The sequence below is a fragment of the Desmodus rotundus genome, chromosome 2, assembly GCF_022682495.2.
Source record: "Desmodus rotundus isolate HL8 chromosome 2, HLdesRot8A.1, whole genome shotgun sequence".
In the NCBI taxonomy this organism is placed as follows: Eukaryota; Metazoa; Chordata; class Mammalia; order Chiroptera; family Phyllostomidae; genus Desmodus; species Desmodus rotundus.
Genome location: NC_071388.1, coordinates 13,140,364 through 13,153,728, shown reverse-complemented (window position 1 = coordinate 13,153,728; position 13,365 = coordinate 13,140,364). Strand labels below are relative to the sequence as shown.

The 13,365-nt window shown below is 45.0% G+C and overlaps 1 protein-coding gene across 6 annotated transcripts in view; it reads right to left on the bottom strand.

Annotated features, from left to right (window-relative positions):
- Positions 1-1,313: 1,313 nt before the first annotated feature.
- APP (amyloid beta precursor protein) overlaps positions 1,314-13,365 on the bottom strand; it is a 238,273-nt gene continuing 226,221 nt past the window's right edge. For all 6 annotated transcript variants that reach the window (XM_024562633.4, XM_024562639.4, XM_024562643.4 and 3 more), the window contains 2 exons: positions 11,334-11,480; positions 1,314-2,534 (listed from right to left, as the gene is read on the bottom strand). In XM_024562633.4, coding sequence (XP_024418401.2) covers positions 2,433-2,534; positions 11,334-11,480 — 249 coding nt within the window. In that variant the 3' untranslated portion in view covers positions 1,314-2,432. The remainder of the gene's footprint in view (positions 2,535-11,333; positions 11,481-13,365) is intronic.

The window sequence follows — 13,365 nt, the reverse complement described above, 5'->3', positions numbered from 1 at the left end:
TGGAAAAAGTTTTGTCAGAGCTAATTTTACCTTGTTAGTCACCTCTTTTTGGGTCCAGCAAAATGGAGCTGCAGCTTATACACAAACTGTCGCGGGTTCCACATCCTCGTGGAGCAGTCGTGTCTAACTGCCCCTTCACAGGGTGAGGGAGAGGATAATTTGTTCTGATGAAGGCAGGACATGCTCAGACGCATTTTAACTGAGCCTGCTCATTGTGCAAAATGACATGAGGAAAGGATTTTGTTGTAGTTGAAGAGGTCACAACGGAAAGCTAAAACGTGCTGGCCGATCCCCAGGTCACCTGGTACGAGGCGCAGCTCCGCAAACAGCAGTCCGTGTGTCCCTAGGCCTTCTGGATGGCAGGTGGGTAGGCTTCCCCACTTAAAGATCATGTACACACGACTTCGTTTTAAAGGGGGGATAGAACAGTGGCTCTCAAATGGGGATGATTTTGCCCCCCTAAGGGACACTGGACATCTGACAATGTCTGAAGACTTTTGATGAACAAAACCGGGAGGTGCTACTGTCATTTAGTGGGTAGAAGACAGAGATGCTGCCTACAATGCCCAGGACAACCGTGCATCCTCGCCCCCCCTTCCCCACCCCACCATCCCTCAGCAAGAAATTCTTCCTTACGAACTACGTCAATTCTGCCAGGGTCCAGAAATCCTGTTTTAGAGAAAACTGGCTGTCAGCTGGACTTAATTTTTATATACGTACAACTTTTCTATCTTACTTGGGACTGTTATGGTCCATCAGAATGTTTGTGTGCCCCCAAATTCCTGTGCTGAGATACTGATGCCCAATGTGATGGAATTAGGTGGGGGCTTTGGAATGAGTAGGTGATGGGGGTGGAATCCTCATTAAGGGGATCGGTGACTTATAAAAGTAGCTCCGGCAGGGCCCCCTACTCCTTCTACAACATGGATTCAAGGTCTGGAAGAGCCTTCCCGGAGCACGCTGGCACCCTGATCTTGGGCTTCTAGTCTCGAGAACTATGAGATACATTGATGCCATTTAGGCGCTACCCAGTCTGTTAAAAACATGGAAACATTCATGAAATGGACTGAGACGCCGAGGAGGACCAAGACCAGGCAGCAGAATGCTTTGGACCAAAAAAAAGTGGAGTTAGGCCGGTGAGGCATGTTCCCAGCACTGGGGGTGTGCACTGGCCCCATGGTTCCTTCTCAGACGTACAAGAATAGGTGTGCATGTCCAGTGTGGGAGTACAGGAGGTTCCTCGCTAGTCCTTAAGAGGACTAGCTCACCTGCCGGGTTTCACCATGGAATCATTCACACCAGCACAAGGGCGCTCCTCCAAGAATGTTTTTATTTACATGAAAACACCATTTTATACAAATTGAAGACAAATCTTAAAGAAGGGCTTGCCCAGGCATGCTGTCCCCGTTCCCTGATTTCGCCTCTTTCCCTTTCATCTTTTGGCATCACAGAGGAAATGTCTCAGACTGGTTACAGGGAACCACATCTGCCTCCTTCCCCCCAAAATCACTCTGAATATGTAACATCCACCCGCATTCCTCAAAGAAAACTCTTGCCCAGGGTTACTTTATTTAATTTATTTATGTAATACAGTGTAGAAAGCTATTATGGTCATAAGCAATGACTGTACAATCATCCTGTGGAAATTTTTTTGCGGGGGAGAATTCTTGGTAATTTGAGACCAGCAGAGCAGTCCCTCCCCCCACCCCCACCCCCACTGATAAAAGTGCTTAGAAGGAACAGGGATTCTTTTATTTATCAAAGATCCAAAGATACATGGACCAAAAAAATTTCAATTCCGAATGCCTAATGTGTGCACATAAAACAGGCACAAAGCAATGAATGTGTATCCTCGTAGTTCCTGTATCACAAATAGAGCGGAGGCAGCAACCTTACAGTGAAACGCAGTCACGGAAAAAGTCCTCTACGGCGTGTGGAACACTCGGAAGTGTAGAACTCTAGAACGCAGGGTGGTCAGGAAAAGAATGCTTAGGCAAGAGAAGCAGCTGAACTCCCACGTCCACATGAAGCGTCCCCCATCGATTCTTAAAGCATGTTTCAAGTAGGACTTAACTGGGTCACAAACCACAAGAATAATATACAACTGGCTAAGGGGCTACGTGATAAATAATCAGGAGAGAAGCTAATCATGCACTAGGTTTGATACAGCTAAATTCTTTACAGTACACAAAAACCATTAGTGATGTAGTGTAGAGACCAAAATGGAAAGAGAGAGAATACATTACTGATTTGTGTATTAATTCAAGTTCAGGCATCTACTTGTGTTACAGCACAGCTGTCAAAAGGCGGTAATGAGTGAATAATAAAACAGAAGGGTTTGTTTCTTTCCACAATATTCTATAAATGAACACCGATGGGTCGTGAAGCAATGGTTTTGCTGTCCAACTTCGGAGGCTGCTGTGGCGGTTGGTCTAGTTCTGCATCTGCTCGAAGAACTTGTAGGTTGGGTTTTCGTAGCCATTCTGCTGCATCTTGGAGAGGTGGCGCTCCTCTGGGGTCACAGCAGCATCCACCTGAAAGCAAGCACAAGGAAAACTGAGTAAAAAAACCCCCCCAACCTTTAAAGAGTGCACGTGGACAAGCTGTGAGATGACAAGTACGGTACTCTTCTTTTGCCAGGATGGCAGACCACCCACACTATTCTTTCCGTCTTCTGCACGTTGACCCCTGGAGCAGAACCCTGTGCCTGTCAGTTGCGCAGATGCTCCATCTAGCCACCAGGTGGCGCTTCACACCTTGACGTGCTCATTGCTTGCTTCCCCTACTCAATAGGAACTAGATAACACATATAGGTCAGAAAATTTATTTTTTCCCCTTCCCTGTTGGCTCAAAAGATACACATGAAAAAAAACACCCCACGATAGAAGACTGCTTTACTTGAAAGTGTGGGGGTAAATAGAAAACCCCCCAGAGTATCAGGAAGAGAAATCCTGCAAAGTCTCCTGGGAGACACTCAAAGCTGGACTGCGCTATCTTCCCAGGTTGAATCTGTCCTTGTTTTCACTAAATTCAATGTGACAAAGAGAGGTCGGAGGCTCTTTTGATTAAAATGACAATACATGTACATCAAAGGGGTTCTCAGTTGGCACAGAAAAAAATCAAAAATATAATAAGGACATGCCGTTCTCAATTATCTTTTCTTTTTTTAAAGTGAGCACTAAGGCCCTATAGAAGTATTTCCTGCTAAAGGTTTAAAAATAAACCCTCTGTTGATATGGTGCCTTATCTCTAAAGATTAGGCCAGCAATTGTAAACTTGCCTTGCCCCCCCCCCCCCCCCCCCCCCCCGTTAGGACAGAGCTGTGTGGAAGCATGCAATGTACTCTCTGCACCCTGGGCAAGGTGTGCACCCTGTCCGGTGGGGAGTGGCTGTTCAGGGGTCCCATGTATCTGCTCTACCTCTCAGAGTGCACAGAAAAGATGAAGTACTTAACTCTCCACTGAATGAGTAAACACTTGCGTTTGTTATGCTTTTTAAAATTTCTCTTCTGCAAAACCAATGGAAGATGAAGAAAAAAAGGCAACACCAATGTAACCAGAATGCAGAACCCATTTTCCAAAGAAAGTTAAGAGGCAGAGTGCAGAAGATGGTTTTTCCTTCAAAGCGATCTTTCTATTCTGCACATGATGGAATGGAGCTCCCCCACAATTTCCAGGAAAATACTGCAGGCCTGTCCCCCACGGCTGAGAGCTGCAAAGCGACGTTCAGTTCCTTGTGTGGTCTCCCCCACACTGCCGTCCCACTGCCACCAACAGAGGGAAGAGAGCTGAGTGGGCGTGTTGTTGGTGCTAAGACACCGTGTCTGGGGAGGGGGCCTGATGTGACACCGTGACGAGGCCACACTGTCTAATGAACGAACAACCGGGACTGAAAGACTGGTGCGGCCACTATGGGACACAGTATGGAGGTTCCTCAATAAACTAAAAATAGTCACCACATGACCCAGCAACTCCACTTCTGGGTGTTTATCAGAAGGAAATGACTCCACAATGTCAAAAATATATCTGCACCCCTGTTTGCTGCTGCGTTATTTACAATAGCCAAGACATGAAAACAGCCTAAGTGTCCACGGACGGACGAGTGAACCACAAAAATGTGGCACACACGCACACACACTGTCATTCAACCACGAAGGAGAAGGACCTCTTATCCTCTGTGATAACATGGATGGACCTCGAGGGCGCTTGGCTAAGTGAAAAATGAGAAAGAAGAAAACGGGGTGATATTAATTTCATGTGGAATCTGAAACAACACCAAACTCAGATACAGAGAACAGTGTGGCGGTCGCCACAGACAAAGAGGTTGGGGGTGAGTGAAATGGGGGAAGGACATGAACTTCCAGTTACAGAATAAGTCAAGGCATGGGGATGTAATGTACACCATGGTGACTCGTGTTCACAGCACTACGCTGTGTACTTGAAAGTTGCTATGGGAGCAGGTCTTAAAAGTTCTCATCACAAGAAAAATCTTGTAACTCTCTGAGGTGATGGATGTTGGCTACACTTACTGCGGTGATCGTTTCACAACATGCACACGTATCAAATCATGTTGTGTAACTAAAACTAATACATTGTATGTCGATTATGCCTCAGTAACACTGAGAAGAGGATTTGACTGAGACCCTCAGAGGACACTGTTCAAATGGACGCTCAGCGTCACTGGCCTTATGGGAATAACCTCCTCTGTCTTCCCACCAGTGGCAGTGTTATTCAAACTTGGGCGTCCCTGCTCTGTGTCACCTTTTAACTGAGATGACAAAGAATGTCAAGGTGAAAAAGAAATCTGGCTGCGGAGATCCACCTAAGCCGCTATGTTTTTCCGAGTGCAGGAAAAGCATAATGGTGCTGGAACGCTGAGGTGTTATAGCTGCACGTCCTCCGGGGGCCGCAGCAACTCCTGCACCGACGGTCCGCTGTCATCCGCATTTGTCATGTGCAGAGGGACACCTGATAATTCAACAGTTTATGTCCCCTTTAAAGCACAAAGCCAAGCACTTTAGAGAGCCCTGCCAGAAACGCAAGGCTCAGGGGCTGGTGTGAAACCCAGGCAGTAACCCTCCTCATTCTTCACGGGCTCTTTTCCTACTTGTACCTCCTCTGTCCCTGGCCACCAGGAGGTGGCTCCTTGTGTCACCATTCCTGCCATGGGGGACTCCGCCCTCAGACCTCCGAGGGCCCAGAAGCTACAGGAGAAAGGGTTATCTTTACAAATGGCACCCAGGGAGTAGAGATTATAGCTTTTTTTTATCCCCAATCCCTTGGGAGCAAAATGTGAAACATGAATCCCCATGGTCACAGATAAACCGGTAACTGAAGGGAGAGCTTGGGCTAAGGGCGAGTCTTCTTTTCCAGCAGGCTCAGCAACCTGTCACTCACGGCTAAGCAGCAGCACTGTGTGGGCCACCACGTGACCGCACACCTGCCAGCCCACTGTCACCCTGTGCAGAGAAGCACCTTAACACTACGTCCCTTAAAGCGGAGCCGGGGGGAGTTGGAGCCAGGGGTGCTTGTTCTGGAAGGAATGACAGGACAATGATGTCAGCAGGGACGGCTGTCACTTGCTGAGATGAAAACAAGCATGCACGCCACCCCTGAACATTCCCTCCGACCTTCTGAACTGCACGGCAGCGGTGTGATCTGCGGTGTGATCTGCGGTGTCTGCGTTCGGCCCCTGGTGCAGCCTGCGGTCTTCCCGAGAGCCCGGGCTCCGGACTGCACACAGCTGGCCTGCAACGGGCCCCACACAGCCCGACCCGCCTTCTCCTAACAGAGCCTTGGGTAGAACTTCTGAATACTCTTCCTACTCCTTTCTCTCTGAACTTGACTTTTTGGAACCACTTATCCCTTCACTACATCCAGAGGAATTGACAGCTCAACCATCACGCATAGAGATACAATTGTACTTGGTCTCTTCAGTTTCCAGTTCTCCCGTCACCGCACGGTCTCTGGTCTAACAGGCACCTTAAACCAGCGAACACCACGTTTTAACTGTATTCTGGACGGCCACCAGCAAATGTGTGGTGATGGTGCGCCTTTAAAGCGTGGCACCGGGTTAGACCAGACAACCGAATCCTGACCCCTGCAATTCTCCATTTCAGTTCCTCCAAGCGGATAAGGAGAGAAGATAAGCTAAAATGTACGTAGTAATGACAGAGAGCAAGAACATAAAGGAGCCAGTAACTGGGCAGAAAAATGAAAGCAAAGCAAAGCAAAAGCAACCACGTTTTCAAACCCCCCGCGTACACCCCCCAGCGTTACTGTCTGTTCAACTGTGTACACTTTCCTTTTCTTCATTATAATCTGAACTCTTGATAAGTAGTCATGTTTAATGCCCATATCGAGGAATTCTTCAGGTGGGCTCTGGAACCTTCCCTCTGCCTTCACAATCACTTTTGATGTTTCCCCCTGACCTTCCAATGTCTCGTCCTACCGTTGCCTTCGGGACACGTTAGGGTTCTGAGTCCAGCCTCACTTTTTCTCACCTCTGCTTCCCTTTTCACCTGCCCGTACGGTCCAGCTGCCCTGTAACACCTTGTTAGTGTCACCTTCTTACCAGGGCAAGAGGACCCCCGAGGACAGAGTGTTTTTATAGTATCACCAGCATGACGGCACATCCATCAGAAAAAGGCACACGCCATCACTCCCCAGAAAGCTAAATAAGCTACTCTCTTCTCATTCAGTCGTTGACGAGATGGCTGGGGGTGTGGAGAGACTTCTGGTGTTCCAGTCAACAGATCGGTGAAGAAAAATGTTTTCCACCCTATAATCAAGAATTTGTGTCCTCCTCCCCCTTAATTTTTGAAAATTGAAATATATTTGACATATAACATTATGCAAATTTAAGGTGTACATGTTAACTGGATATATTTATTCACTGTAATATAATTGCCATTGTGGTGATAATTAGTGCCTCTATCATGTTAGAGAATTATCTTTTCTTTGTGGTGGTTGGAATAATTAAGTCCTAGTCTCTTTGAAAGTTTGATGATTCCAACATTTCTATGTTTACCATCCTGTGCATTCACTACTCACTGCAAGTTTGTGCCCTGAAACAACACCTGCCCGAGCCCCCTCTCCTCTTAAAGGTGAGGTCTCCATTTAGGAGGACTGGAAAGAGCTACAATACAGATCTTCAAGTATCCACTGTCATGGACATCAATGACATCAATGACATCAAAAGTACCATCTGCTACTAAACAGAACCCGGGGTCAATGGGCTTCGAGCTTTGCAGGACCAGATTCAAACAGGCTTTGGGCTTCACAGAACCAGATTCAAACAGGCTTTGTGCTTCACAGAACCAGACTCAAACAGGCTTCGGGCTTTGCAGGACAGGATTCAACATGAGCAACAGTGGATAACTCAGCTGGAGCCAGGCTCCCCAGCCACCAAAGAGGGCGGCACATTTGGGAGGCAGTGCCACAGAGGGCCACCGTGTCACTGCTTGCGGCACAAACAAGGCACAGCGATCTCCTTGGGAAACCGTGGTTAATGGCTCAGAGAAGGAATCTTTGGCCTCACGGCCGACCAATCACTAAATCAATGTCTACTGTTTATTTTTTAAAAACGAAACCCGGCAACTGCTCATTTCCCTCTGGTAACTACTCGATGAATAAAAACACCAGGCTCGCTTTCATTTCCACATTTCTGTCATCTTCTGTCGGGATCTTTCACTCTAAGAACAGGAGGGTTCCTGGGGACCGGTGCCTTCTCATGACTTCTCCACGCACCAGTTGTGCGAAGTACAGTGTACGCTGTCCCGACAGACTCCAGCCAGTCTGGCTGGAAATATTCATTCATCCCTTTGTGTTCCTAGGGAAGTAGGTTTCTCATTACTCGGAGCAGGTGAATCGGAGCTGGAATACACCTGCTGGCAGGTACTTGAGTGTGGAAGTCTGCGAAGACAGGCAGAGAACGCTGTGCAGGAGAAGCACGTCCACGGAGCGCAGACTCTGGTATGCTCTTAGAGAAGTGGTGCTCCGGGACCCCGCAGCCCACTGTCTCACCTGGCCCGGGTGAGACAGCCTAGGTGCCTAGGCTGGCCTGCAGCTCTCCGTGTTCAAGTTCGACCACCCCCACTAGACTATAACCTTCCTAAAGGGCAGGGATGGGGGATAACACTGTAGATGAAGCTCTGGCCCAGCACTGGACCACATGGCTCAACACAGAGCCCGAGAAAGCGTTTCTTCAAAAACACGAATGAGGCGGGACACTTGCTCTAGAGAGGTTTCCACTTGCTCTCGAGCAGCTAGAAAAATGAATATGAAAAGAAGAGCAGAGGGACTGCCCTCCTTATAACTTTGTTTCTTTAAGGATGTCTCTTGGCTTAAAAATTATTTCCTTTTCTTTTTTTTTCCCAGAATCTGTGTTGAAGTGTCAACTTTTCTGATCTTCTATATCCAAGTAGGCTTTTCTTGGTAACTGAAAGGAACACTTAACTTAGGTAGCTACGATTATGCCTCTAAGTCTTCTTTATAGCTTTAAAAGGCATAACTGTAGGTAACTAGTTATCTATGGATTTTTTTCAAAGAAGAAATACTTAGATGAACCTTGAATGTCTGATTTAGTCAGAAAAATTTTCAACACTCAGGTTCCCAGTCTTCTATTGGGAAAGTCCGTCTCCCTAAGTCTGAGGTAGGGCCGGGGGATGCGTCCTTCCAAGTAAGAACCTGGTCAGTCCCGGGAGAGGCCTCCCTTCCCTGCATAACATCACTGAGCTCTGTTAGAGGCTGAACTGTATCCCCCTCCAATTCACACATTAAAGTTCTAACCTCCCGTACCTGTGACACAGTATGAGTGTATTTAGACACAGGGTCTTTGAAGGGGTTACTACAGTTAAATGAGATCATTAGGGTAAACCTTAATCCGGTAATTCTGCTGTCCTTACAAGCAGAGGTGGTTAATTAGCACACGGACACGCACAGAGGAAGATGGGGTGAAGCACAGGGAGGCCACGTACGACCCATCCATGAGCCCTTGATCTCGGACTTCCGGCCTCCAGAATCGTGTGGAGGGGAACTGAATTTCTGTGGCTGAAGCGCCCAGCCTGCGGCTTTGTAGTGGCAGCGCCAGCAGGGAGGTCCTCAAATCATGCTGTTCCATCTTCCAGTTGATGAGATGCCACAGGAACCTAACTCTCATTCACATCAACTAACCGACTGGTAAAACTGATTCAGTTAAGTTGTTTAAACTATCGATGACATTAAGTGAGGTCTTACTGAATGTGGCCTTTGTCACCAAAGATAGGCACTTTGGTAAAAAGAAGCTGCCTCTTGGCTAGGTATATCAGTCTGAGACAATTAAAACACAATTATATTAAAGAAATTAAAGAACACTTTTGAATTGCTCAAGTATGTAAAATCTTTTATTTGCCCAAACCTGGAATTAAAATGAAGACCCAAACAAAACTGTTTTGAGTAGGAATGAGATGAACTAATGCTAGTAATAGTGTATCGTATACTGTTGTGAAGGACACAAGCTCAGAAATACTATTATAGAAAGAGCGACATTCCAAATTTGATGACGTTGTCATTGCTGATTTTCTGTGCTCACACTCCAGATTGTCAATCACTCAGTTCTTTCACATTCTATCACTCACTCCCTGGATTCATTCATTCCTTTGCTCTTTAGTACGTCCGCCCCCGTATGGACAGAGAAAATAAGATACAAACCCAATTTCCATCAGTAGCTTCTGAGAGCAAGTAGCCTGGAGATTTTAGAAGCCGAACAAAATGGGGTGTCTGGCACTGCCACAGATTTAACGCATTTAAACTGTGCCCGTTCCCCGACAACCAGACATGGTTTGGAGCACTTTTCCTTGGGGTCAGTGAGAAATCTAACTCTCTGGGAATATCTGGGCTTTTCTCTGAAGGAAAAAACAATGCAGAGGATGTGGGGAAATGTGTACTTTGACCTTGGCCCTACTTGGCTTGACGTTGGGCAAACGCTTCCGTCTGGGTCTATTTTTTCATCTACACAATGAGAGGAGCAGTCTGATTGGTCACCGAGATCGCTTTCAGCTCTAAAAATTCAACGCCTCTCTAGATGAATCGACTCTTTCTCTCATTGTTTTGTAAGAACGTACACATACCATGAGGTTCCCTGCCCCAACTGTATTTTAAAAGCATAAAAAGAACTTATAAATTTTATTATTCAATATTTTGTATTATGGGTTTCAGAAGTCCCATTGCAATCTTGTGGCTTACTCTGTTTTGGTGGTGGAAGCCACTGCTTCTGTGTTGCCCACAGACATGTCAGTCAGAGACTGGCCTGTGGGGAGAACCAGTCTCAAGGGCGTAACTGTGCAGTAACTGTGACCGTCCCGTGTGGGTCCTCCCTCCAACTCCCGCGCACCGGCTCGGAACTCGGATGTTTCAGGTAGGAAGTGCAGGGTCACAGGCTGAACATCTTGAATAACCTTGCATGTCCTGCTCACTTGTCTGGTATGGTTATTTGCAAAACTTTAAAGGTGAGACTCTTTACTGAAAATTATTATTTACTATTACCTGGTTTTAGTTAGAGATCAGGCTATTAAGACACACAAAAAATCTGGGAATAAATGTGTTTAGATTTTCATTTGGAAAAAAGCAGCCTTCCACCTCCTTTGTCATTTTTAAGTTCTGCCATTTTTTTTCGTTTCCTTTAAATATTTGAGGGTAACTATACTTTTTAAAGCCAGGCATTATCATTAGTATTTTGATATTTCTACACAAACGATAAGATGTTGATGTAGCAGCACACTGCCCCAATGCCCTGGCCGTGGTACTTATGTCAGAAGGAATAAAAACCAAAGCAATTAATAGCATGGATGGAGCTGGAGAGCATTATGCTGAGTGAAATGAGCCAGGCAGTGAAAGACAAATACCATATGATCTCACCTATAAGTGGAACCTAATCAACAAAACAAACAAGGAAGCAAAGTATAACCAGAGACAGTGAAATAAAGAACTGACAGTAACCAGAGGGGAGGGGGAAGGGAGATAACAGAGTAAAGAATGGAAAGGCTTGTCAAGGAACGTATAAAAAGACCCATGTACAAAGCCAAAGGGAGGAAGGATTGAGGGTGGGAGATGGGGGTGGGCAAGGCAGGGGAAAATGGTGGTGGGAAAATGGAGACAATTGTACTTGAACAACAATAAAAGCAAAAAAAAATCTAAAAAAGAAAAGACAAGAGCTGCAACTTGAGAGTCCCATGCAGGAATATGGACTTTTTTCAATGAAGAGATACATGGATGATCCTTAGTCGAACGCCAAGCAAAGATACCCCCTTGCGGTCTTTACCTCCCACTTGCAAACACGCAGCCCTGGTTACCTACCTCCACCACACCATGATGGATGGACGTGTACTGTTTCTTCTTCAGCATCACCAAGGTGATGACAATCACTGTTGCTATGACAACACCGCCCACCATGAGTCCAATGATGGCACCTTTGTTTGAACCCACATCTTCCGCAAAGAACACCTTGAAAACAATTAAGAGAAGGGATTGTAACTGCAGAAGGCATTTTGATGAGGCATATGTATAGTGTCAGTATATCTCATGCTATAATTTGAGTTGTTGGTCACTGCATTTTTTGGTGTATACTTGAAAAAATCACACATTCTACTTAACTAAGAATGACATTCGTAATCTACAGAACAATCTACACTGCGTGGCAGGTGGGGCTAGCAAGTCTACTTCCCCCCCACCTGTCCCTAGGGAAGCAAAACGGAAGCCAAGAAGGACCTGAAACCCTTTGACAGGTGAAACATTCGGTAGGAGGTGGGATGATAGATTGAATCCATCAAAAGCCATAAAGGCATGAATCACGATTCTAAAAGGAGGTCAGCATCTTCCCAGTCCCAGCAGGTTTAAAATTGGGAGACCCGATGCATGACGACTATGCCCACAGATGTCCTAACTTCTTTAGAGGGACCTCATACACAGGAATAAGCGTTCTGAAACGAAGGAGTCAAACTAAGAAAAAAGATGTCTTGTTGCCCACTTTTAGCCACAGTAATTCAGCAGGACACTAATTAACCTTGAGAAGCATGTTTAAAGGAGTTATTTCAAAGGGAAGTAGTATGTAAGAATTTTTCATAAGTCACAATAACTCATGCTTTCTTAACATGTTGTCTCCAGAAACCCAACTAACTGTTTATTTGGGTTACATATAAAAAGAACCTGGAGACCCTTGTATAGAAGAAATTTTTTCAGTATGATATATTTATTGTACTATAAGTCTTCCTAGTGTTTATAAAAACAAGTTATTCTTTTTCAAATTTAACTACTTTTAAATAGAACTATAAAAGTAAACTGCAACTTTTATCATCTTTTTATATAAGGAGGTGATCTCATGCCAGGTCATTCTGCCTAATGACAACTAGACACAGATCACATTTGCTATATAAATTAAGGAAAACAGTTTCCTAGCTATTGTTTTCATTTAATATCAAGATAGATTTGATCACATAAAATGACTGATTTTCATAACTAAAACCAACATTCCAGCAATCTGAAAAAGCAATGTAATATACAGCAAACTACGAGTTTTACTCACGGTCTATTTGTACCAAAATTAGTAGCTGTTCATAAATATTCCACTCTCTAAAGAATTTGCCAGCTTAACATATTTATAAAAAGCAAATCATTAATTAGCTAGTGAGACAAGTGTGAGGTAATCAGCAAGAAATGCAAGCCTGGACATCTTCCTATGTCTTTAAGAAAATACCGTAATTTTGTAATATTCATTGTACTAATTATAGTGCATTATCTTATCAAGGAGTTCAGCAGCGGGAGCGGATTCTCCTAATTGCTGCCGCTGCCATTAGTCAATGTCGAGTTACAGGAGTCACTGTAATTGCAGCGATGGACTTTTATGACACGGGCCCCAGAGAATGCAGATCAACACATTAATCTTCAGCTCTCTGCCGCAGCAGCTCCCCATCTTCAGTGGCTCCCCCAGTTCTTCCTGCAAGCTCTTCAGCATCAGCCACATCAAGAATGTCCCTGATTCTGTAATAACTCTCCTGGATTAACTTGCCAATGAAAACCAGGCTCCAAAAAGCCAAATGTCCTTTTACAAAAAAAAAATTATGGGAGTTAAAATGCAAATCTAGATCTTGAGTCAGTTTTTGATTTGCTCCAATTAATTATTCGCAGTGAAAAGTTGAGGCATAAACAATACATTAAACAGATTTCTTTTGGAGTTTAATAGCCAGATTTATAAATTTTATTTACAAATGTTAGAAAGATAAAATTCCCCTTGAAAGAAAAAGAAAAACCACACACACAGAAACTAAAACAAAAATAAGAGCCTGAGCAAGCCCTTCTCAAATATTATTGTTACGATAATTTTATCATCATT